Source organism: Podarcis melisellensis (assembly GCF_964234715.1).
Source record: "Podarcis melisellensis genome assembly, chromosome: 4".
Classification (NCBI taxonomy): domain Eukaryota; kingdom Metazoa; phylum Chordata; class Lepidosauria; order Squamata; family Lacertidae; genus Podarcis; species Podarcis melisellensis.
The window spans coordinates 104,159,457-104,181,690 of NC_138531.1; the positions used below are offsets into that span (position 1 = coordinate 104,159,457).

At 48.4% G+C, this 22,234-nt stretch overlaps 2 protein-coding genes across 3 annotated transcripts in view; one reads left to right on the plus strand and one right to left on the minus strand.

Annotated features, from left to right (window-relative positions):
* The first annotated feature begins 1,683 nt into the window (after positions 1-1,683).
* On the plus strand, positions 1,684-6,619 carry LOC309369295 (olfactory receptor 52P1-like). Of its 2 annotated transcripts, XM_081910117.1 has the most exons (3): positions 1,684-2,081; positions 3,557-3,659; positions 4,817-6,619. In XM_081910117.1, exon 3 carries the CDS (start codon positions 5,000-5,002, stop codon positions 5,855-5,857), a length of 858 nt encoding a protein of 285 aa, XP_081766243.1. In that variant the 5' UTR covers positions 1,684-2,081; positions 3,557-3,659; positions 4,817-4,999; the 3' UTR covers positions 5,858-6,619. The 2 variants fall into 2 exon arrangements, with proteins under 2 accessions (XP_081766243.1, XP_081766244.1); XM_081910118.1 differs by lacking the exon at positions 1,684-2,081 and having other exon boundaries at positions 3,533-3,659.
* Positions 6,620-11,938: 5,319 nt separating this feature from the next.
* Positions 11,939-22,234, minus strand: part of LOC309369116 (uncharacterized protein) — a gene marked incomplete at its 3' end in the record, with an annotated part of 42,053 nt that continues 31,757 nt past the window's right edge. Inside the window, exons 2-6 of the mRNA XM_081909803.1 lie at positions 17,889-18,381; positions 17,614-17,695; positions 16,676-16,758; positions 15,838-15,964; positions 11,939-13,350 (exon numbers count right to left, since the gene is read on the minus strand). Of these exons, the coding sequence (XP_081765929.1) occupies positions 11,939-13,350; positions 15,838-15,964; positions 16,676-16,758; positions 17,614-17,695; positions 17,889-18,290 (2,106 nt within the window). The 5' untranslated portion in view covers positions 18,291-18,381. The remainder of the gene's footprint in view (positions 13,351-15,837; positions 15,965-16,675; positions 16,759-17,613; positions 17,696-17,888; positions 18,382-22,234) is intronic.

The following is a 22,234-nucleotide window of genomic DNA, read 5'->3' on the forward strand; positions in this document are numbered from 1 at the left end:
TACCTACGGGACCGCCTCTCCTGGTATGCCCCACAGAGAAACCTACGGTCTGCAAATAATAACATCCTCAAGGTCCCAGGCCTCAGAGAGGTTAGGCTGGTCTCAACTAGAGCCAGGGCCTTCTCGGCTGCGGCTCCAATCTGGTGGAATGCTCTGTCACAAGAGACTAGGGCCCTGCGGGACCTGACATCTTTCCGCAGGGCCTGCAAGACAGAGTTGTTCCACCGGGCCTTTGGTCAAGGCACAGCCTGACTCCCTCCTCTGGCAACCTGCACAGAATTTTGCTTAATCGGTTGCCATCAATTTGATTTTAATTAATTTTTATAATGAAATATTTTTAGAATGTGTGATTATTTGACTGTTTGATTATTTGATTGTTGTTAGCCGCCCTGAGCCCGGCTTCGGCTGGGGAGGGCGGGATATAAATAAAATTTATTATTATTATTATTATTATTATTATTATTATTGCATAGTCTTCCACCTGGGTAAGTCCGGAGGAGGGGGTTGCCCAGTGATTGACACCTATGAGTCCCTTCCTGTGCATACGTGACCTCCTGCTTGAGGGATTGCGGTGAGGGCCGAGGGCTTATCAGGTCCTTGGCCAACAAAGTAGATTGGCAGTGGAATGAAGAGAATCGGTGGACAGTGATTTTCTATGAATTTCCAAGTGTTTTAGGCTTTTTTTTAGTACAGACGGTTTTTTTCAGAAGTAACCTGGTCTGACATTGCTACATTGTATCTAGTTTTGATTGGATTAACAAGTTAACAGGTTTCAACTGAATCAGTCCATTGTTCTCACAGCGGGAGCTGTCATAGAATCATAGAGTTGGAAGAGACCACAAGGGCCATCGAGTCCAACCCCCTGCCAAGCAGGAAACACCATCAGAGCACTCCTGACATATGGTTGTCAAGCCTCTGCTTAAAGACCTCCAAAGAAGGAGACTCCACCACACTCCTTGGCAGCAAATTCCACTGTCAAACAGCTCTTACTGTCAGGAAGTTCTTCCTAAGGCTTAGGTGGAATCTTCTTTCTTGTAGTTTGTCATCACCTTGTCAGCGCTCAGTGGAGCGTGCAAAGCAACTCGAATTGAGCTGCTGTGATTGGCTGAAGGGCTGTATTTGACGCAATCTGATTGGCTAGAGCGCATCCTGATGCAAATACCTTGTTCATTCATAAAATACATCAATCGTTCATACCGCCTGCCTGTGTGTAGTTTAGAGATACAGGGTCAGAAATGGTGCTTTATTCTTGGGGTTTTATGCGGTACTTGGCGCAACATTGTGATGGGGTGAGGGGAGTCCTAGTATGGTAGGGTTCCCTTGAGGTCGCCTCCTTGGGTTCTACGTGTCTTACTCAGGAGTAAGACTCCGTTCATGTGCCCCCCCTCCATTCTGTAACAGTCCCCCATTTGGAGATAGATTTGCATTAGAGTTCTGGAAGAACTGCATTCCTTTCTCCGCACCCTAGATCTCGGTGATCATATATTTGCCTTCTCCCAAGTGCTTCCCATTCAGGGAAGGTGGCTGTATTCTGCGAGTAGGAATAGGCTCTAAGGGGAAATGAGCTATGTTGGGCAGAACAACGGATAAGCCCCTATGATTCTAGCTAGGTTTGGGAATGCAGGTGAGTGGGGCCCCTTCCTTCTTGTGGTTCCCTGCATCTGGTATTCAGAAGCCTGGCTGCCTCCAGCAAAGCCTGGGAGCCCCTGGCAGCATTCTCCTCCTCCATGAGCCTGTCTGATCCTCTTCAGAAACCATCCACTGCCTCCGGGGGGAGATAGCTCGGCAGTTTAGCTCTGTGCTGTGTGGAGAAGCGCTTTCATTTGTCCCTCTGGAGTCCGCCAATGTCCAGCTTTGTCGCAGGACAGATCCAGCACCTACTCATGGGTCCAGAGGCTGCTCCCCTCCCTGAGGAAGCCGCACACTTGAACTGCAATTACGCGCAAAAGGAGGCGTCGCCAGTGGCACAGACACCCTAGGGAGGATCTGGGCCAGAATATAAGGGGTGCCAGGGGGACCCCAAGAACTCCAAGCAGCTGATGCCAAGGACCGGCATGGCAGACACTCCAGCCACAATGGCAGTAAGTGACCTTGGAGACTCCCCCTTCTCTCTCTTTTTCTTCCTGCCTTCCTACATCTGCGCTTCCTGGCTGGAGCCTGAGGCTTCTCTTTCACCTGCTTGTGTGCTGGATCAGCTCTTGCAGACCCTCTTTTCCAAGGACACTCCTGGATTTGCAGAAGCCGTCCCAGATTCTGATTTGATCCTGGAATGTCCCAATATTCCTTTTATTGTTGTTTAGTCATGTCCGACTCTTCCTGACCCCCTGGACCAGAGCATGCCAGGCACTTCTGTCTTCCACTGCCTCCTGCAGTTTGGTCAGACTCATGTTTGTAGCTTCGAGAACACCGTCCCACCATCTCGTCCTCTGTCGTCCCCTTCTCCTTGTGCCCTCCATCTTTCCCAGCATCAGGGTCTTCTCCAGGGAGTCTTCTCTTCTCATGAGGTGGCCAAAGTACTGGAGCCTCAGCTTCAGGATCTGTCCTTCCAGTGAGCACTCAGGGCTGATTTCCTTCAGAATGGAGAGGTTTGATCTTCTTGCAGTCCATGGGACTCTCAAGAGTTTCCTCCAGCACCATAATTCCTTGCCATCCCTATTTTCATCAGAGAAAACGTTGGAGGATTTTGGTCCTGCAGGGAGCCGAGAAATTTTAGTTGGGTTGGGTGGAGGACCAAAAATAGGGCAGAGGAGTTCCTCCCTATGGAAACATCCATGTTCTACTTGCATTCCTTGTTGCTGCAATAACAATGGCAAGGGTGATTTTTATTCCAGACTCAGCAGCAGCAGGACGGCAGGTTGGAGGGGAGCCATTTCTGGGGCTGCCAGAGCACAGCCTCCTTCTCCTCCTGCCTGTCATAGAACCAGAGCTGGAAGGGACCTCCAAGGAGCATCTAGTCCAAGTCGCTGTAATGCAGGGATGGCAGCTAATCCCTCTTTCCTGTTTGCCTCCATCTATCCATCCACCACCAGTCCTCCTCCATCTGCCTCCACTGTCCCCTCCCTTTCCCCTTTTGGAGCTCCATTCACTTCCTTGCTCCCTCCAGCTCGTGCCTCCTTTGTATCTTCTCACAAGACTGATTTCCCTCTCCACCCTTCCCTTTCCCTTCTTTCCAACCTTCTCCTCCATCTCTCCCTTGCCCCACTTCTTTCTTTCCTCCTGGGCCCACACTTCCTCATCTCCTCCAACCAAGGCTCTCCTCTCCCGCTTCCCCAGTAAGTCTTGTGCATTTGCAAGGTAGATTCCTTGTCAGTGATCCCTGTGTTGTAGAGGGTTGGACTAGATGCTTTTTTGTGTCCCCTCCAAAGTCTATAATCCTATGATTGTATCATCAACAACAGCTCTCCATCCCTGGAGGTCTTTGGGCAGAGGTTGGGGGACCATCTGTCAGGGATTCTGTAGCTGTGTTTCCTGCACTGCAGGGGCCAAATGACCCTCTGGTGTTCTTCTTCTTCTATTTCTCCTCTTCCTCTTCCTCTTCCTCCTCCTCCTTCTGCAGAGGGTAACCTTCAGTGACCTGGTCAAGGGAAGCCACGGCATCGCAAGGGTCTGAAGGGAACGTGATGGAGCCAAGGCAGTGATGTGACGTGTGGCTGGAAAAGGTGAACAATAATCTCAGCACGGTCCCCAAAAGTCAGTGTTTTGGAATAGAACAGGCACAGGACCATGGTGATAGCCAGGATTTATTTGGGGGGGGGCTGCAAGCTTTATGTTGGGTGGGGAGCAGAACTGTGATGCAATTGGTCAGTTAGTTAAATGTTTTCTATCTATTTACTTGATTTAGGGGGGCAGCTGCCCCCTGCACACACACACCACACACCGCTATGGACACACACAAAAGAGAATTGTAAAAGTCACCATTACTGCTATTTTACATTGTGCCATTGGCATGGGTGGCCTTTTGAAAAATGTTAAAGGACAGGTCCCTGCCCTGAGGCAGAATTCAATCCAGGGAGAACAAGAATGATTTTGGCCACAGGGGTTGGGCAGTGGTGAGGGAGCCAAGGCCAGACCAAAGACCAGAGAGGGGGGAATTATAGGGTGGGTGTATATTTGTACACACACAAACATATATCGTAGATCATTAAGAGCTGCAGAAAATTGGCTTGGCTGTTCTTCATGGGCCAGAAAGTAATTTTAGGCTTATGTCAGCTCGAGACCCTAGGACCGCCATATTTTAAAAAGTAAAAACCAGGACACCCCGAAAGTTGTTGGACAATTCCACCTTTGATATCCTGGTAATGTTCGGCCGGAGAATCCTATGATGGATATTTATGAATTTCTGCATGGCATGTAGAGAGTGGATCGAGAGAATTTTTCTCCTCTCCCAACATTAGAGCCCATAATGAAGATTAATGTTGGAAGATTCAGTTGGCATAAAAGGAAGTCCTTCTTAGTTAAATGGTGGAACTCCCTGCCTCATGAGGCAGCAATGTCCACCAACCGATGTGCCTTTCAAGGACAAATTCCTGGAGGAGGAGAGGGCTCTGCTCTGGCTCCACAAGGAGAGGCAGCCATGCTTCTGGAAAGCAGTTGCTGGAAGCCACAGGAGGGGAGAAGAGGGCTCAGATCCTGCTTGGGGGTTTCCTGTTGGGGCACCTGATCGGCCACTGTGAGAATAGGAGGCTGGGCTAGATGGGCTCTTGGTTTTAGCAGCAGTGGGGCAATAGTTCTTTCTGGGCTCCTGAAAGGGCGCAGGAGGGAGCCAGGTGAGCCCAGCACTTCCTCCAGGGGCCACCCTTCTCTCTCCCTCTTCCAGCTGTGTGACTTTCTCCAGGTCTCAGAAGCTTCGCCAGGGTGGGTCTCTCTCTCGTGACTCCTTTTCGCAACGCTGGAGGCCCTCAACAGCACAGCCAGCTTACTGGGCCAATTCTCCTTCATCCTGGTGGGCATCCCTGGTCTGGAAGCCTTCCACACCTGGATTGGGACCCCCCTCTTCCTCATGTACGTCCTGACTGTGCTGGGGAACGTCACCATCCTCTTCATCATCAAGACAGAGCCCAGTCTCCACCAGCCCATGTACCTCTTCCTCTCCATGCTGGCTGCCAACGACCTGGTCATCAGCACCTCCACCTTGCCCAAGATGCTGGCCATCATGTGGTCGGGCGCCAGGGAGATTGGCTTCCATGCCTGCCTGACGCAGATGTACTTCATCCACACCTTCTCCATCGTGGAGTCCGCCATCTTGCTGGCCATGGCCTTTGACCGCTATGTCGCCATCTGCCACCCTCTCCACTATGCGGCCATCCTTAGCAACACAGCAGTGGCCAGGATGGGGCTGGCGGCGGCTGCCAGGGGCGTGATCCTGGTCCTGCCCTGCCCCCTCCTCCTCCTCAAGAGGCTGCCTGGTGGCTTCCGAACAGTCATCCAGCACACCTACTGTGAGCACATGGCAGTGGTCAAGCAGGCCTGCAGTGACACGACTGTCAACCGGGTGTATGGCATCTGCGTGGCCCTCTCAGTGGTGGTGCTGGACCTGGGGCTCATTGCTGCCTCCTATACCTTGATCCTCCGGGCCGTCTTCCGGCTCTCATCATGGGACGCTCGCGCCAAGGCCCTGGGCACCTGTGCGGCCCACACCTGCACCATCTTGGTCTCCTATGTGCCCGCCCTCTTCACCTTCCTGACCCACCGGATTGGCCACCACGTGCCTCCGTACATCCACATCCTGCTGGCCTGCCTCTACCTCCTCCTGCCGCCCATGGTGAACCCCCTCGTCTATGGGGTGAAGACCCAGCAGATCCGCCAGAGGGTGCTTGGCCTTTTTGGCCAAGGGCCAAAGGGGCCTGCAAACCACTAGACACCTCCTTGCCCTCCTGGGTGCCAAGCCGGGCCCTGCCAGGCACGGTGCCTCTCCCACAACACTGACATTTGGGCAGAAACCACGAGAGGGGGCCACAAATGTTTGCTTTCATTTTATTTATCTCATGTCTCTTTCCAGTTATTTTTATTAGTAAATAGGGTAAGCCAAAGGTTCTCTCCATATGAACCTCATGGGACTTGGGGCTGCTTCTGTATCCAGCGGAGACTCAGGCAGACTCGGTTCCTGGAAGCTCCTTTGAGCAGCTGTGGATGGTTCAACATTCCTGGACTGGGAGAGCCCGGCCACAGCAGCTCACACCTTCGTTTCTTCAAGGCTGGATGACCACAGTGCACTCCATGTGGGGCATCTCTTGCGCTTGATCCAGAATCTGCAACTGGTGCAGAATGCTGCAGCACGATTGCTGTCGGGAGCGAGGCCTTCTCAGCATATGACCCTTTGGCTCACAGGGCTTCACTGGTTGCCCATTGGCTACCAGGCCCAGTTCAAGGCCTTTCCATTATCATAGGGAACAGTTTACCCATGAGATCCCCTCCTTACCCCACAGGCAGACACTCAATTGCTTCAGCTTCAGGTGCCACATAATAGACCTCAATTGTTTAGTATGGCAGCACAGACCCTTTGGAACTCCCTGCCTCTTGAGATCAAGCAGGCGCCTCCCTTCCACCTTTTGGGGGAAGAACCTGCTAAAAACATGCCTGTGCAGGTGCTTAGAAAGTTGAGGTGAATATTAGCATTTTAATTTTTGCCTATTTTAAAGTAGTGCTGTACATTTTTCATGATTTCACCGTATCTTTTGTAAACTGCCTTGAGGGTTTCGTTTTGTTTACAATCAAGCGGTATATACATTTTATGAAATAAATAAATAAATGATCACTAAACTTACTGCTTCAAAACATCCCCCAAAATGTCCATTTCCCCATGAGTCTGCTAGGCTGGTTTAGATGTATTCTTTTGCAGTGTCAGCTAAATTATATTTACTGAAAACCATACTTTCTCAATCTATTTGGATATACGTAGGAAATTGGCTTCTCTCTCCTCAATGTGTAGTTATCACAAACTCAGCAGCGGTAACAAGGTTGAATGCTGCAAAGTGGGCCATGAAGCCTCCTGCCAGATGTCAAGTGGCAGGGAGTTCCAAAGTACACTTGCTGCCACACCAAAACGTCCAGGGCAGGGCTGGCAGGCTGCACATTCAGTGGCCCAGTATACCATTTCCATAAATGCTTAATTGTGATTCAAGAGACACTGAGGTCCTTGCAGAGATTACAGGACAGCTTTCCAAATTAGTTAGCTGGGAGTGAGACAGTTGGCAGAGTGGCATTGGGCTTGCTAAGATGCCAAATACTACAGGAGTTGCTTTCTTGAGCCTTTTTAGCACTGCAATACCATTTCTTTAAAAAATAAAAAAGGTTGATTTTTAAGTCATGGCAGTGTGTGAGCAAATACTCCACATCTGCCAAGCTTTCAGGAGCAGGACTAAGGGGTGAAATGAAGCCCCCCCAGATCCCCAAAGGTTGAGGGAAAGGGTCTATCTCCCTTCATCCTTTTCCTTATCAGTTCTTTCTACCTAAGAGATGGGAAGAAAGCAGCTGCTCATGTTAAAATTCATGAGCTGACGATGGTAGGATTTGTCAGCAATAAATATGATTTGTCCTTATCTGTTAAGTGAAGTCACATTTGAAACAATACAGAAGAAATCAAAGGGAATTTCCTAGGAAGTCTTTTATTCAGTCTCGCCTGCAATCATATGTGCTGAACACACAGAAACACATTGGTAATGTGAACTAACTGGGAATTACAGACTCCAAATGGGGGCCAAAGACCTCTCAGCCTCTAAGAGTTGCCTCCTATGCCTTATACCATGGGTAGGCAAACTAAGGCCCGGGGGTCAGATCCGGCCCAATCGCCTTCTAAATCTGGCCCACAGACAGTCCAGGAATCAGCATGCTTTTACATGAGTAGAATGAGTCATTTTATTTAAAATGCATCTCTGGGTTATTTCTGGGGCATAGGAATTCATTCACCCCCCCCAAAAAAAGTACCATATTTTCCCCTTTATAACACGCAGATTTTTTCTCCTAAAAAGTAAGGGGAAATGTCTGTGCGTGTTATTGAGCGAATGTGTGGTCCTTGGAGCTGAGGAGAAGAGGCTGCTGCTTTCCTGCATTCTGCCTCAGGGTCTTACTGCCCACCCTCTTCTGTTTCGTTACTGTGTTTGCTCAAACGGAACAAAGAGCAGGCAAATCCCCTCCCCTCCAGGCAAGCAGAGGGGAAAGGAAAGGATCGTGTTCTTCCTTCTAATTCCTCTCCGTGCTCCGGTGCTGCTGCTGCGTCTAGGGACTCGCAGGCAGCGGAAAACATGCAAGAGAGAGAGAGAGAGAGAGAGAGATGGCTGGCTTGGGTGGGTGGTGTTTTGCCATCCTCCCCCCCCCTTTAAACCCCTCTCCTGCATTCTTAGCCAGCTGCTTCTCTGCACACCCCTCTCGTGCTCCTTGTCCCTTCTATGTTTTTCCTTCCCTCCTCACTTAAAACGTGGTTACAAAGCATGGATCCACATGGATCCTCAGGATCTTTGCATTGGGTCACGCCAGATTCACCATCAGATCACATAGCATGTCCATGGCTACAGCCTGCACGAAAAAAAATCACGCACCCACTGTTGCCTGGGGCTGCAATGGTGCAAAAACATGGTTACAAAGCACAGATCGACATGGATTCTCAGGATTTTTGCATTGGGCTACCCCAAACTCACCGTCAAATCACATGTCTGTGGCCACAGCATGAAGCACAAAAATGATACATCTACTGTTTCATTCTGATTTTTTCCCCCTTATTTTCCTCCTCTAAAAACTATGTGCGTGTTATGGTCAGGTGCCTGTCATCGAGCGAAAAATACAGTATATAGATGGGCCTCCCACAAGGTCTGAGGGACAGTGCACCAGCCCCCTGCTGAAAAAGTTTACTGACCCCTGTCTAATACCCTCAGGGCACATTCAACATAAAGTCACAAAATAGAAATTAAATAAACAATTAAAAAACAGTAAATCACCCCTCCTCACCACATTTTAAAAGGGCATTAGACGTCAATCAGCCAAAGGCCTGGTTAAAGAGGTGTGTTTGTGGGAGACCCAGAGCTTATAAGGTTAATAGCTCTGGATGTGAGGTCCTGTTGTGTGTGTGTGTGTGTGTGTGTTGGGACTGCACTCAGGCCCCTCCGGTCCAGGCAGGAGACAGTGTCGTGGCACCTGCGGTGGCGGCAGCTGCTGCTGCTGCTCTGAGGAAAGACCAGAGAGCAATGGGTTTGCTAGTGCTGAGTGTGGATGCCTCCCAGTTGCCCCACATTGAAGAAGAAGAAGAAGAAGAAGAGTTTGGATTTGATATCCCGCTTTATCACTACCTGAAGGAGTCTCAAAGCGGCTCACATTCTCCTTTCCCTTCCTCCCCCACAACAAACACTCTGTGAGGTGAGTGGGGCTGAGAGACTTCAGAGAAGTGTGACTGGCCCAAGGTCACCCAGCAGCTGCATGTGGAAGAGCGGGGAATCGAACCCAGTTCACCAGATTACGAGTCCACTGCTCTTAACCACTACACCACACTGGCTCTGTAGGGTTGGAGAATGCCCAGGCTATTTGGCAGGCACTTGAGAGGGTCCATCACAGAACCACAGCAGGGGCCAAGATCCATGTCACCAGAAGTTTGTTTGAGCTGAGGCTACATCCGGGGGACAGCATCAGGGAGCACGTGACAAAAATGGTGGCTGTGTATAACCGGCTGAGGCAGTTAAACGTGACTTTTCCAGAAGATTTGAAAGTTTACATTCTTCTGAGTTCACTAGACAAGAATTATGACCATTTGTGTCTGAACCTCGAAGCCATGCCTCCCAGCAGATTTAACGCTGCAGTTTGTCTCAGGGCACCTGTGCAGTGAAGAGGAACATCTGCAGAGAGAGGGTCGAGCTGGCTCAGGCTGTCCTGCTTCCGGGGGGGGGGGGGCAGTAAAGACTGAAGACACTGTAAAGGCTTTTGCTACAAGTCATTGTTATCACTGTGGCTCAAAAGACCACCTGCGTAAACTGCCCCAAGGAACAGGATGCCTCCAAGGTCATTGCCCCAGGTAACCAGATTAGAGGAATGGGACAGCGTGGGAACGCACGGAGAGGTCCCAGGGGAAACGAAGGAGACACAAGTTTGCATCATTTGGCAGCTTCCATGGCAACGGTGAAGGATGGCAACCAAAGCAATGTACAGCATTGGGTGATTAACAGTGGAGCAAGTTATCAACTGCTGCCATCTGGTGTCCAAATGCAGAACTGCAGAGCTGTTTCCATTGGAAAAACAGTCTCACTTGCCGAATGGTTCCAAGAGACAGCTGACAACTGTTGAATGTCAGAACAGGCTATTTGTTCTGGAAACGCCTCAAGCAGGTAAGGGAAACACTGAGTCAGCACAGGCACAGTGTGCTAACATTCCCACTCACAATATGTCTCATCATTTGTGGCACAGGAGGATGTCCCACTGCAGTTGGGGATATGTTAAGAAAATTCCAGGGTGCACTGAGGGATGCAAAATGAAGTCATGTGCTAAGTTCCTGGATTGCAGAGCATGTGAGAAGGCAAAGGTAAAAACATGCAGTTATCCTAGGTCTGACAGGATAACCACAAAACCTTTTGAGTTGGTTCATGCAGATATTTTTGCCTTATGCCTGTTGCAAGTCTGAGTGGGGCTAAACACATTTTGACCCTGACAGATGATTACTCTAGAAATGGTTGGGTGATACCCCTGAAAGAAAAGGGTAAGGCTGCCACCATGCTGAGGGAGTGGGTCACTGCAGTTGAATTCCAATTCTCATTGAGGGTCTGCAGAATCCAATCAGATTGGGTGGGGAGTTCACTGGGTCTGCATTGCAGAATTACTTTCGCCAGAAAGGGATACATCACAGGTTGACAGTTCTGCATTCGCCACAGGAGAACAGGATGGCAGAAAGGCGGAACCGAACGCTTCAGGAAGCGGTGGAAGCGCTGCTTTTTGACTCAGGCTTACCACAACGCTTCTGGGCAGAAGCTTGGAAGACGGCGAATTTCACTCTGAATCGTTCTTACAACTCTGTTGTAAGGGACACACCCTGTTTTCTGTTGCCAAAGGTACATTTCTTCTGTGTGTTTGGGTGCGAGGCTTGGGTCCTTGTGCCAAAGGCCAAACACAGAAAGGGTGGCCCCAGGTCCTGGAAAATGATCTTTTGTGGGTATAAGCCAGGGACAAAGGGGTGGAGATTTGCCTATCCAGAAGGCAATCATTCAAAGGTTCTAGTCAGCAGGAGTGCTGAGTTTTATGAGCAAAGCGGGTGGACACGCATCCATGGGAATCCAGATATTCTCTCAGAGAGGCTGCCTGACTCTGCTGAGGAGGGAGAGTTAGTAACTAAACCTGCTGAGGATCAGGTCCCTGACCAGGAGCAGGAAAGGGCATCTCCAAAGGCTGTAAAGTAAGAGCCTCAGAGTGCACCAACATCTCCCACCAGTCCAGTTAAGTTCAGAAGATGCAGTAAGTCAGAGGGGGAGTCTTCTGATGCCAAGGACACACTAGCTGGCCCCAGTGGGTCAGAGGGGGCTTCTGGTGTGGTTCCAAGGTGTTCTGCACACACCACAAAAGGTAATCTGCCTGAGGTTCAAAGTCACCAGTGTATGGGTTGGGTTGGTGCAATAAGAACTAGAGTTTTGAGGAAGTTCAACAGTTGCCTGAAGCAGAAGCCAGGAAATGGCAAGAGGCAATGGAGAAAGAGATGAACTCAATGAGGTCTCTAGGTATATTCTCCACCACGAAGCTGCCCGAAGACAAGCAGGCAGTGAGCTGTCGTTAGGTTTACAGAATTAAACCCACAGTGACAGGAGAACCACAGTACAAGGCTAGACTAGTAGCCAGAGGTTTCTCACAGCGGAAAGGGTTGCATTACACTGGAGCCTAAAGCTGTATAATGAAGGGGTTTTCCAACTTGCGCATGAATTCTTTGATGGGAACCAAGAGAGGAGCTCTTGCAGAAGCTTTATCCACATCCAATAAATTAAATGGCTTCTCCCGTATGAATTATTTGATGGGAAGTGAGATGGTGACTCTTGCGGAAGCTCTTTCCACATTCCCTGCACTGATAGGGTTTCTCCCCTGTGTGAATTCTTTGATGGGAAGTGAGAGAGGAGCTGCTCCTGAAGCTCTTTCCACATTCCACACACTGATAGGGTTTCTCCCCTGTATGAATTAGTTGATGAGAAGAGAGAATCTTCTTGTCACGGAAGCTCTTTCCACATTCCACACACTGATAGGGTTTCTCCCCTGTATGAATTCTTTGATGGGAAGTGAGATCGGAGCTCCTACTGAAGCTCTTTCCACATTCCATGCACCGATAGGGTCTCTCCCCTGTATGAAGTCTTTGATGGGAAGTGAGATTGGAGCTCCTACTGAAGCTCTTTCCACATTCCAGGCAGTGATAGGGTTTCTCCCCTGTATGAATTACTTGATGGGAAGTGAGATGGCCTCTCTTCCTGAAGGTCTTTCCACATTCCATGCACTGATAGGGTTTCTCCTCTATATGAATTAGTTGATGGGAATTGAGAAGGGAGCTCGTACTGAAGCTTTTCCCACATTCCACACACTGATAGGGTTTCTCCCCTGTATGAATTATTTTATGGGAAGTGAGATGGCCACTCTGATTAAAACTCTTTCCACATTCCAAGCACTGATAGGGTTTTTCCACTGTATGAATTAGTTGATGGGAATTGAGAAGGGAGCTCCTACTGAAGCTCTTTCCACATTCTAAGCATTGATAGGGTTTCTCTCCTGTATGAATTAGTTGATGGGACGTGAGGTGGCCTCTCTTCCTGAAAGATTTTCCACATTCCAAGCACTGATAGGGTTTCTCTCCTGTATGAATTAGTTGATGGGAATTGAGAAGGGAGCTCGTACTGAAGCTCTTTCCACATTCCATACACTGATAGGGTTTCTCCCCTGTATGTATTCTTTGATGAGAAGTGAGATGGCCACTCTGACTGAAGCTCCTTCCACATTCCACACACTGATAGGGTTTCTCTCCTGTATGAATTAGTTGATGGGAAGTGAGATTGGAGCTTGTACTGAAGCTCTTTCCACATTCCAAACACTGATAGGGTTTCTCCCCTGTATGAATTAGTTGATGGGAAGTGAGATGGCCCCTCTGACTGAAGCTCTTTCCACATTCCCTGCAGTGATAGGGTTTCTCCCCTGTATGAATTCTCTGATGGCAAGTGAGATCAGAACTCTTCCTGAAGCTCTCTCCGCATTCCACGCACTGATAGGCTTTCTTTCCATTGAGAATTCTTTGATGGGAAGTGGAATGGGAGCTCTGACTGCAACTCTCTCCACACACCAAATGTTTACGTGGCTTCTCCTCTCTGGGGATTTTGCTGTGGTCACCCTTTTTCTTGATTTCCAATTCTTCAGAATCTGCAATGGAGACAAAAAGGGATTAGAGCCTCAGGAACAAATGGAGCCCTCAATTATGGAAGAATTCTGGAAGAATAAATGGGTTTTTTAATTGGGCCTCAAGGGTGGGATGTGCCTGGGAGGAGAGGAGAAGGGGAGCCCCAATTATAGTGGTTCTGGGTAGGGGGAGGTAAGGTGTGGGAGGAGGAACAGGCCGGGTAAGGGGCACACGGCCCACACAGTTAGTGACTCTGCTGTGTGCCAGCCCCTCCTCCAACCTAGGGAATTGGGGTTGTTGTATCAGCCAGCCCTTGGGTCTGCACTGCTGCTGTTGAACACCAGGTCGGCCCAGATTATAATCACCCTCATCCACAATTTGATTATGGTTGAGGAGGCTGATCTGGCCTGTATCACTGAGACCTGGGTGGGTGAACATGGTGGAGTTGGTCTCACCTAGTTGTGCCCACCTGAGTACTCAGTACAGCATCAGGCCAGACTCAGGGGTCAGGGAGGGGGGTGTTTCTGTGATCTATAGAGATTCTCTATCTCCAGGCTCCTGTCCATGGGGTGGGGATCTAGAGTGTGTGTTCCTGGCATGTAATTGGGACAGATTAGGGATTCTGCTGGTTTACCGCCCGACTCGCTGCCCAACAGTCTCCCTGCCTGAGCTGACAGAGCTGGTCTCGGAGGCGGTGTTGAGGACTCCCAGACTGCTGGTTCTGGGAGACTTCAACACCCATGCCAAGGCTACTGCCTCTGGGGTGGATCAGGACTTCATGGCTGCCATGACAACTATGGGGCTGTCTCAACATGTCTCTGGCCCAACGCACAAGGCAGGCCGCACACTGGACCTTGTTTTCTTGACTAGGCAGGAAGAGGGTGATCTGAAAGTGGGGGACATGGACATCACTCCCTTGTCATGGTCAGATCACTTCCTTTTGAGATTTAGAATATCAGCACCTGCCCCCCTCCATAGAGGCGGGGACCTATTAGGAAGGTCCGCCCTCAGAGGCTGATGGATCCAGTAGAATTCCTAACAGCTCTGGGGGTTTTTCCAGCTGATATGACTGGTGTTCCTGTCGAAGCCCTGGTCAACCTCTGCAGCACCCGAATGGCTTGGGCTATTGACACGATCACCCCTGAGTACCCTCTCCCACTTGGTGGAGCCTCATTGGCTCCCTGGTATACTCCAGAGCTCAGGGCGAGGAAACAAGCTGGGAGACCTCTTGAATGCAAGTGGAGGAAAGATCCGAATGAGTGCAACCAAACACTGGTAAGGGCTCATTATCAAGTCTACCTAGTGGCAGTGAAGGTAGCAAAGGCATACTTTGCTGCCTCCATTGCATCCTCAGGTTGTCTGGCAGAGCTTTTCCGGGTTGTACAGGGACTTTTACAGGCTGGCCCTAAGGAGGAGATAAACCAATGGTAGCTCACTTTGACTTGTTTGCACTGCTTTGGTCACCCTGTATGATGACCTCTGTCGAGAGAGACACGAGAACATATCCCTGTTAATTCTTCTCGACCTCTCAGCGGCTTTCAATACCATCAACCATGGTATCCTTTTGGAGCGACTCTCCAAATTAGGAGTGGGTGGCACCACTTTGCAGTGGTTCCAGTCCTCCTTGGATGGTCACTCCCAGAGGGTGTTGCTTGTGGAATGCTTTTCAGCCCCATGGAACCTTCAATGTGGGGTTCCGCAGGGCTCAGTCCTATTGGACTGCTGGGTGGTGGTATCTGGAGTACATTGTCAGCAGGATGTGGATGATACTCAGCTGTTTCTCCTTTATATCTGCAGGTGATGCAGTGGAAGTGCTGGACCAGTGTCTTGCCTCGGTAATTGGCTGGTTGAGAGCCAACAAACTGAAGCTCAATCCAGATAAGGCACCGTCAGTGGGTGGTTCCCTAGACCGGATGGCTGGGAGGTTGCCTGGTCTGGATGGGGTTACACTGCCCCTGAAGGAGTAGGTTCGTAGCTTTGGGGTCCTCCTAGATCCTTTTTATATGTGTTGGAAGCTGCCCAGAGTGGCTGCGGCAGCCCAGTCAGATGGGCAGGGGATAAATATAAATTATTACTATTACTACTATTATTATCACTGCTACTACTACCTGAGACTCAATAAGCCTGGCTCTTCTCTGGGACGGATTTTGTTTGGCCCAGTCATGGCTTCCCCTCCATCGCCAATGTCAGGCGTCTCTTGGGTCAACCCAAGAAAACAAAAACAGAAAACCTGACAGAAGCTACTTATCTTTCTTAACAATTCTGAAGCTGACATTTAAGAAGCCTAGGCAGTTCAGACCAGGCCAATAGTGGTAGAAGGAGGCAGAACTGGACAAAGACTTTCCACGGGGGGGGGGGGGGAAATGTTATTTACGGTTTACTGTGGGGGTGTTAGGTTCCCAGGTGTTGTAGGGGGCGCTGTTGAGTTCTGTGGAAATATATGAGGTTTGTCACACGGAGGTATTTTTTAAATTTCCAGGCAGATAGGACGATCCCACAGGGAGCCTTACCAAGAGAGGCCACGATCCCACGATTCTCCTCCATGACGTCCTTATGCAGAGCTCTCTGGTCAGGATCCAGCAACGCCCACTCCTCATCCGTGAAACAAACAGCGACATCTTCTAAGCACACTGGACCCTAAAAGAAAAAGGGAAATGTCCTCCTCTGAGACAGCAGAAATATGATCTGCTACACAATGCTCTGTTGTTTCCTTCCTGTTAATGGCTGTGGTTTTTTTAAGTGATTCTTTTGCTTCCCACTTTAATAATGGAAGCTTCTTTTAACAAAGGAATTCTTTTATTGGGCATTTATTTTATTACCCCCTCTACTCTCCCCATGCACTGTTCTGGGGAGGGAACGTCAAGGGGAGGAGGGGAGGGCAGTTCTCTTTGTGCTGCTGATGGGGCTGGCTAGGGGAATCCTGGCCACTGCTGGTTATGGTTTCTCCAAAGCTTAGAAGCCTATTTTAGCAGTCCATGGTCAATGTAGAAATAAAGCAGTAACTACCAATGAATCCTACTGGCAACATTCAGAAGACTGGTATGAGTTATATGGGCAGGAAATCCCACAGTTCACAGCTGGAGTTAACTCTTTATCAGCAAGAACATGATATTCACAGACTTGCCTGAGTTTCAGGCCTAATGAGAACAGCAGCTCATTCCCTGAGCCTCTTCTTCCACAAAAGCCACTGCCGAGAGTAAAGGCCCCCGGCTCCTCACAGCTTTCCAAGTCCCCTCCTCTCTGGGGTTTCTGGCAAGGGATCAAATAGTGCACCATTCTGCAGCCTGCCTTTGCTCCTCCATTGCTCCATCCCTCAGCCTCTGGCCCCACAAGGCAGCTTCCCCTGACCTGATCTGGTCCCACAGCCGCTGCTTCCCTTCTGCCTCCATGAAAAGATGGACCAGGAGGTTTTGCCGGCATCATTCTGTCACCTGCAAGAGAAAAAAGGTAAGCAGGATGCCAGGAGTGCCTGCTTCTCTCACAGGTGAAACAGGGCATCTCTAACTGCAGATGGGCCAAGAAGAAGAAGAAGAAGAAGAAGAAGAAGAAGAGGAGGAGGAAGAAGAAGAAGAAGAAGAAGAATTTATTATTTATACCCCACCAATCTGGCTGAGTCTCCCCAGCTACTCTGGGCGGCTCCCAATCAAGTGTTAAAAACAGTACAGCGTTAAATATTAAAAACTGCCCTGAACAGGGCTGCCTTCAGATGTCTTTTAAAGAGAAGATAGCTGCTTATTTCCTTCACATCTGAAGGGAGGGCGTTCCACAGGGTGGGCGCCACTACCAATAAGGCCCTCTGCCTGGTTCCCTGTAACCTCACTTCTCGCAATGAGGGAACTGCCAGAAGGCCCTCGGAGCTGGACCTCAGTGTCTGGGCAGAACAATGGGGATGGAGATGCTCCTTCAGGTATACTGGACCGAGGCCATTTAGGGCTTTAAAGGTCAGCACCAACACTTTGAATTGTGCTCAGAAACGTACTGGGAGCCAATGCAGATCTCTCAGAACCGGTGTTATGTGGTCCCGGCGGCCACTCCCAGTCACCAGTCTAGCTGCCACGTTCTGGATCAATTGCAGTTTCCGGGTCACCTTCAAAGGTAGCCACACCTGCTGAGAGTATTTGGACGTTTGTGCCCATTTCATATGTTAGTTGTGCAGAAATACTTCTCCCTTCCTCTGCACGCTTCTTCCCAACTGTTCTCCCCAAAACAAGATGAAAAGAACCCTCAGATGAGTTGGAAAACCAACAGAACAAGACCAAACGGAGAAAACCCACCTTCCTCCTTACCCAGTGGACTCTCTCTGGTGTCCAACGGAGGCCTCTCTGCCTCACAGGAATCCAGGTCCATTTCTACAAAATGATCCCTTTTCTAAAAGAGCAACAAGGATTCAAAACAGAGAATGAATGGCGAGAGATGTTAGAAAGAGAATGGCAAGGACAGAAGCTTTAAGGGTGTTAGATCTCATTCCCAGAAAAAGGATGGGCCACAAGCAGACCATTGTTGGATGTTCTCTGTCCTGTTTGGAGCCCCTTGGGAGTATCCAGAGCAAAGTCTCTCTCACCTGCTTTCTCTCCTCCGCCTGACTCAGGAGGAAACCTTCGGCCAGGGCCACCGCCTGGGAACTGGTCTCCGCTCCACAGTCCCTCACCCAACTCTCCATCTCCGGAGGAAGGACAGCCAGGAACTGCTCCAAGATCACCAGGTCCAGCATCTCAGCTTTCGTGTGCCTTTCTGGCTTCAGCCACAGACGGTCAAAGTGGTAGAGTCGGCTGCAAACCTCTCGGGGTCCTTTGGCCTCCTGGCAGCAGAACTGCCTCACCTGCTGGCTCTGCACCTCTGAGCGGAGGGTGTCCTCCTCACCCAGGATTTTCCGCGCAGAGTTTTCCCAGAATCCCCCACTGCTCCCAGTTTGGTTGGCATGGCCTCTTCCTGCTCCAGGGCCAGCTGAGTCTTGCTCATCCATCTGTGCTCTCAGGAAGCCTCTGAGAGATCGGAAGGAACCCTTTGGTCTTCTGCCAAGTTCTGTCTGTCTGAATGAGAAGCTCTAGCAATTCCTACAAAGCAAATACATTGTTCTGTTACAGAATTTGTAGGTCAGAAGAAACAACAGAATCCGTAAGGAAGCATGGATGAGTCTTGCTAGGAACCAGGGCTGGATGGCACCACAGCCCAAACCGTGAGATATCTTCTTTAAAAAGAGGAGAAAGCAGCATCTAGTCCTCCTAGAAGATTGCAATGCAAACTGTGGAGGCAACGGAAGGGATTTGTGGGTGATTAATCAGCCTGGTGGTGACTTCCGGAGGCGGCGCGAACGGTAATGGCTGCCAGCTCCTGATCGGGAGAAGGCAGCTCCGTCGAAACGGGTCGCCCGCTGCGGCGAAGCGGGGACCCATCCAGAAAAACCACAGGCAGCAGAAGCCTGTGGTCCTGAGACCCGGCGGGCGCCAAAAGCGGCCCCTAAAACGACGAAGGGACCCCGTAAGGGGCCCCGGACCGCGGAGGGGGTAGCGGCGCTGTGGGTCGTTTCGCGATCGACGGAGCGAAGCCGCGTCGCTGTTGCCGGTGAGCGCTGACCTTTCTTCTTGAAACTGCTAACTCTGGAAAGCAACAACCCGTGAGTAATTTGGACAATACACTTCTAAAGCTTTTAAAATTGAGAATTCAGTTGAAAGCGGAGTGACGATAAACAGGAAGTCCGTCTTCCGCTAACATTGAACTTGAAAGCAAAGAGCAGGAGGAGTGGAGACAAAGAGTAATGTTTTGTATTGACTGATCTGGCATCTATCTAAACCGTTTTTCCTGGCTGATTTAAAGATTTTAAGTGGTTGATTTTTGGACTTATATTTGAGATAAGGATATCTTTCTTCTGCTGACCTACTGGATTACAAATAAAAGTAAGAAGCCCAGGTACTGGAGCTGCCTGAGTAACTGAGCAACCAGTTTGCAGATTTTGGATACTTTGAATCTGAACTTTGGAACATGCTGAGTTTGAACTTGTTATTTTGAAACACTTGCTGTCTAAGCACTTTTGGAAACATTGTTTGGCTTTAAGTATGAACTCTGCTAAAACCTATCTTTGAGAAGATCTTTGGTTATTAAATTAGACTTACTAATTTTAATTGGACTGGACTTCCTCCCTAAAGACATTCTAAGCTCCACCTAGAGGATCTTGGATTTACAGCAGTGACTTTGTTTTACTTTCTCTTTCCCGGCCTCCTGTCTGAGTGTTACCATCTGGGCTGCTATTTTCTCATGGGAACAATTCAGCTTGACCTTGGTTTTTAGATAACTTTGGAATGAGTGGAACAAGAAAAAGGGGAAGAACCAGACAAACAACTTTAACTTTACCGACAGTCTCACAGCGTAGATCATCTGTGCCTGCTTTGCCTACTACTTTGCCTCCTGAGGCAGAAGCGGCCTCCCTGTTACAATCAGGGGAGGGAGAAATTGAGGAATTACAACTGGAAGATATGGCCTCAGGAGCAAGTGGCACTGTTTTGGAGAAAATTTTTGAAAAATTGGAGGCTCTGGACAGAAAGGTAGATCAGCAATCAGCAAAAATTGACTTAAATACAGAAAGTTTAAATAGACTGACTGGACAAGTTGCACAGAATGTTCAATCTATTGGAGAACTGAAGGAGGCTGTAGGTGAAAATCGGAAATTGGCTGAGGACACCAGCCAAAGACTGGGACAGCTTGAGAAAGAAGTAAGACCACTCAGTAAACAAGTAGGAGAACATCAGATCTACTTCTCTATGACAGAACTTAGGAACAGGGAGGCTAATTTAAGGATACGCTCAATACCAGAAGTGGAAGAAGGTAACTTAACTGAGTTCCTTACCAAAGAATTCTCCAAGTTTTGGAACCTAGAAGAAAAAGACTTTAAGATACTATCGGCTTTTAGGCTTGGAAGACTTATAAAGAAGGAGAAGCCCAGAGACTGTTTGATAATATTGAGATCAAAGGAGGAAAGGGACAAGATTTTAGGCTTGCATTACGGAAAGTCACTGGATATTTTGGACAGAAGAATTGAAATTTATAAAGATATTCCTAAACAGCTGTTGGATCTTAGATCAGACTACTCGGAATTAGCAAAATTGCTAAGGAGCAACTCAATCATCTTCAGGTGGGAGTTTCCCCAAGGATTATCGTTTACTTTCAGAGGGAGGAAGACTAAAATTAGAACGCCGGAGGACGGAGACAAGTTTTTGGCGGCATACGGAGAAGATCTTCACAAAGGACTTGGATTACCCCCAGGGCCTGAACCTCCGGGGGACCCTGCACCCTCGGATTCTCAAAAATCTGAGAATAAGATACCTCCACAGCAAGAATAACCAGATTTATCCAGGATGTCCCTGCAACTTTTGAGCTGGAACATAAATGGCTGCAACATTCCAGGAAAAAGGAAAAAAATCTTTCACATTTTAAAAAAGGAACATTTGGACATTATCTGTTTACAGGAAACACATGTGACTAGGCTCCACAGAAAAGTGTTAATAAATAAAAGACTTGGTCAGGAATTTATATCTTCGGACACAGTAAAGAAGAGAGGTGTGGTAATTTATGCAAAAGAGAGCCTTTCACCTAAATTTCTGTTTAAAGATGAGCATGGAAGAATTTTGGCGATAGAAATACAATATCAAGGAGAAAAAATTTTGATATTAGGAATTTATGCTCCAAATGAAGGAAAATCGGAATTTTACAAGAAGTTGCATGAGACTATGCTGGATTATCTGGACTACAACAACATCATTATGTTGGGAGATATGAATGGAGTTGTATCAACTAACATGGATAAGTCACAGAACCAAAACATTTCCAAGGATGGCAGACTACCAAAGACCTTTTTTGAAATGACAGACAATATGGACTGGATCGACATTTGGAGAGTAAGAAACCCCTTGGGAAGGGAAGGAACATTTTTCTCTGAAGCCCAACTGACTTGGACAAGAATCGACCAAATATGGATATCTAGAGGTCTGGCACCTAAGATTAGAAAGGTGGAAATCTGCCCAAAGACATGCTCCGACCATAACGCACTGAGAATGGATATGACATTGATTCCAACCGGTTCCTTCAGATGGAAGATGAATGATGGCCTGTTTAGAGATCAGGAGATTACCAAGAAGGCCCAAAAAGCTTTAAAGGATTATTTCGAGATCAATATGAACACCACAGTGGAAAAAAGAACTATCTGGGACGCAAGTAAGGCCGTGATGAGGGGGTTCCTGATACAACAGAACACGGTAAAGAAAAGGAAACAAAATGAAAGGAAAGATAAAATTTTGGAAAAAATTAAGGAGTTAGAGAAGAAGCTAAGATCCAACCCGAAGTCCCAGCCGATTCTGAGAGAAATTAAACTCTATCAAGCACAATATTCTAAATTGATAAATCAGGAAATAGAATGGAAAATTAAACTAATGAAACAAAAAACTTTCGAGTCGGCTAATAAATGTGGAAAACTGCTAGCCTGGCAGTTGAAGAGGAGGCAAAAGTTAAATACAGTGACAAATTTAGAGATTGAAGGAAGATGTATCCAGAACCCCGGAGAGATTAGAAAGTGTTTCCAGAGATATTTCAAAAAATTATACACTCAAGGGCCACAAAATGAAACTGAGATTAAACAATTTTTAGAGACAAATGGACTGGCAAAATTGTCAGAAGAAAACAGATTAATCTTGAATGGCAAAATAACACGACAAGAGATTGAGCAGGCCATCCAGAACATGAAACAGGGCAAATCACCAGGACCAGACGGGCTGACCTCCAAGTACTATAAGATACTGAAAGACTACTTGATACAACCACTGATGGAGGTCAGTAATGAAATTCTAGAGGGGAAGAAGGCGCCAGAATCGTGGAAAGAAGCTTTCATCACATTGATACCAAAATCGGAAACTGAGAAGA